This window comes from Telmatherina bonti (assembly GCF_933228915.1).
Source record: "Telmatherina bonti genome assembly, chromosome: 15".
Taxonomy (NCBI): domain Eukaryota; kingdom Metazoa; phylum Chordata; class Actinopteri; order Atheriniformes; family Telmatherinidae; genus Telmatherina; species Telmatherina bonti.
In genome coordinates this window covers 6,128,205-6,130,704 of record NC_136613.1, presented here as the reverse complement: position 1 = coordinate 6,130,704, position 2,500 = coordinate 6,128,205, and the positions used below count along the sequence as shown (strand labels likewise).

The 2,500-nt window shown below is 42.5% G+C and overlaps 1 protein-coding gene across 1 annotated transcript in view; it reads left to right on the top strand.

Annotated features, from left to right (window-relative positions):
* Nucleotides 1–86: 86 nt before the first annotated feature.
* lcmt2 (leucine carboxyl methyltransferase 2) overlaps nucleotides 87–2,500 on the top strand; it is a gene marked incomplete at both ends in the record, with an annotated part of 4,810 nt that continues 2,396 nt past the window's right edge. The window contains 5 exons of the mRNA XM_079254297.1: nucleotides 87–134; nucleotides 1,562–1,686; nucleotides 1,782–1,863; nucleotides 1,951–2,131; nucleotides 2,223–2,379. Of these exons, the coding sequence (XP_079110423.1) occupies nucleotides 87–134; nucleotides 1,562–1,686; nucleotides 1,782–1,863; nucleotides 1,951–2,131; nucleotides 2,223–2,379 (593 nt within the window). The remainder of the gene's footprint in view (nucleotides 135–1,561; nucleotides 1,687–1,781; nucleotides 1,864–1,950; nucleotides 2,132–2,222; nucleotides 2,380–2,500) is intronic.

Below are 2,500 nucleotides of genomic sequence, written 5' to 3'. Positions count from 1 at the left end.
ATTCACTCCACGAAACACAAATGACTGCCTTTATTAAAGGACTGGAGGAATTTTCCTGAAGTTTTCCACGCAAACCTGCTGACATCATGCCAGCAGCAAATAAAAAGAAAGAGAAGAAGAGCAGAGACTCGGCGGTAAATTCCGTTTTTTATTCAATGAAGCAGAAACACCTGAGCAGGGAAAGTTTTGCTGCTTTTAGAGCTTCTCACTGGCAAAAGGTGCATTTTCGATCTGTTAATATTTATTCAGATATATAAAAGAGGTGAAATGATCTATCACAGACATATTAATTCAACTCCAGAACAAATGCTGACCATCTCCAGACATTTCTGCTCCTTTTAAAGAAGATGGACTGAGTGGTTGGAGTTTATCTGTTTTAAATTACTGCTGTATTTTTACATCATAGTCAAACTGCCAACAAAAGCAGCCATTATTCAGATGTATCACTTATTTAATTCAAAGCTGCTTAGTTCAGATCAAGTCTGCAGCCTCCCATGGATCGATGGATGAACGAACAAACATATGGATGGATGAACAAATGCATGGATGAAAGAAACGAATATATGGATGGATGGATGGATGGATGGATGAACGAACAAACATATGGATGGATGGATGAACATATATGGATGGATGGACGAACGTAGATATGGATGGATGGACGAAGATGTGGATGAACCAACTTATGGATGGATGGATGAACGAACAAACATATGGATCGATGGATGAACATATATGGATAGATGGACGAACCTATGGATGGATGGAAGGATGAACATATGGGTGGATGAAAGAAACGAATATATGGATGGATGGACGAAGATGTGGATGTATGGATGGATGAACCAACTTATGGATGGATGGATGAACGAACAAACATATGGATCGATGGATGAACATATATGGATAGATGGACGAACCTATGGATGGATGGAAGGATGAACATATGGGTGGACGGATGAATATATGGATGGATGGATGGATGAATGAACATATGGATGGATGGATGGATGGATGAACGAACGAACATATGGATGGATGGATGAACGAACATATGGATGGATGGATGAATGAACATATGGATGGATGGATGAATGAACGAACATATGGATGGATGGATGAACGAACGAACATATGGATGGATGGATGAACGAACGAACATATGGATGGATGGATGAACGAACGAACATATGGATGGATGGATGAACGAACGAACATATGGATGGATGGATGAACGAACGAACATATGGATGGATGGATGAACGAACATATGGATGGATGGATGAACGAACGAACATATGGATGGATGGATGAATGAACATATGGATGGATGGATGAACGAACGAACATATGGATGGATGGATGAACGAACATATGGATGGATGGATGAACGAACGAACATATGGATGGATGGATGAATGAACATATGGATGGATGGATGAACGAACGAACATATGGATGGATGGATGAATGAACATATGGATGGATGGATGAACGAACGAACATATGGATGGATGTATTATGAGACACGAGACCATGTGTTGGTTGTCCTTGGTTGCAGGTTCAGGGAACCAACGACAGCAGCGTGGTGAGCAAGGTGTCGGCTGCAGCACGCGGCTACTTCAGGGATGACTTCCTGCAACACTTTGTGTGCAAAGTGACCAGAAGAGCTCCTCTCATCAACCGGTCAGCTGGTTTCTGGCTCTCCTCACAGCTGCATGCATGTTACTATAGTTCATTGTGAGACTGTTGAGCTGAATTGTTGCCCCTGCGTGTTTCAGGGGTTACTATGTTCGCTGGAAGGCGGTGGATCACTGCATGAGGCGGTTCCTTCAGGTTACTGAGAAATGCCCTGCTAGACAGGTAGGCTGCTCTGATTGGTCCATTTGTGGGAAGTTGTGTGTTTTTGCTGGCTTCCTGTGTCCTGACCTCTCTCCTGCATCGTTGCAGATCTTGTCTTTAGGCACGGGCTTCGACTCGCTGTATTTTCGCCTGCATGCAGACGGAGCTCTGGGCAGGACTGTTGTGTTTGAGGTGGATTTTCCTGATGTGGCGTGTCGTAAAGCCGCTCTGATTGGCTCTAATGTAACTCTGAGGGGGCTGTTGGACTCCTGTTTACCTCCTCCTGCTGGTCTGTAGGGTTCCTCTGTTGTGTTATTTAGAAAAAAAAAGGTTCTTTTGTCAGATAAATTCTGTTTAGTTTTATTTTTACTGTTCCACAGGGCCTGTTTACATGTCCAGCGGTCAGTACCAGCTGTTAGGGGTGGACATCAGAGAGGAGTCCTGCATGGAGGAGGCTCTGACTGCAGCTGGGTTTGACTGGACGGCCCCCACCCTAATCCTCTCTGAGGTGGTCCTCACCTACATGGAGACACAACGGTACAGAGAAGCTGTTCACATGCAGAATTTTTATATATGTATATATGTATATATATATATATATATATATATATATATATATATATATATATATATATATATATATATATATATATATATA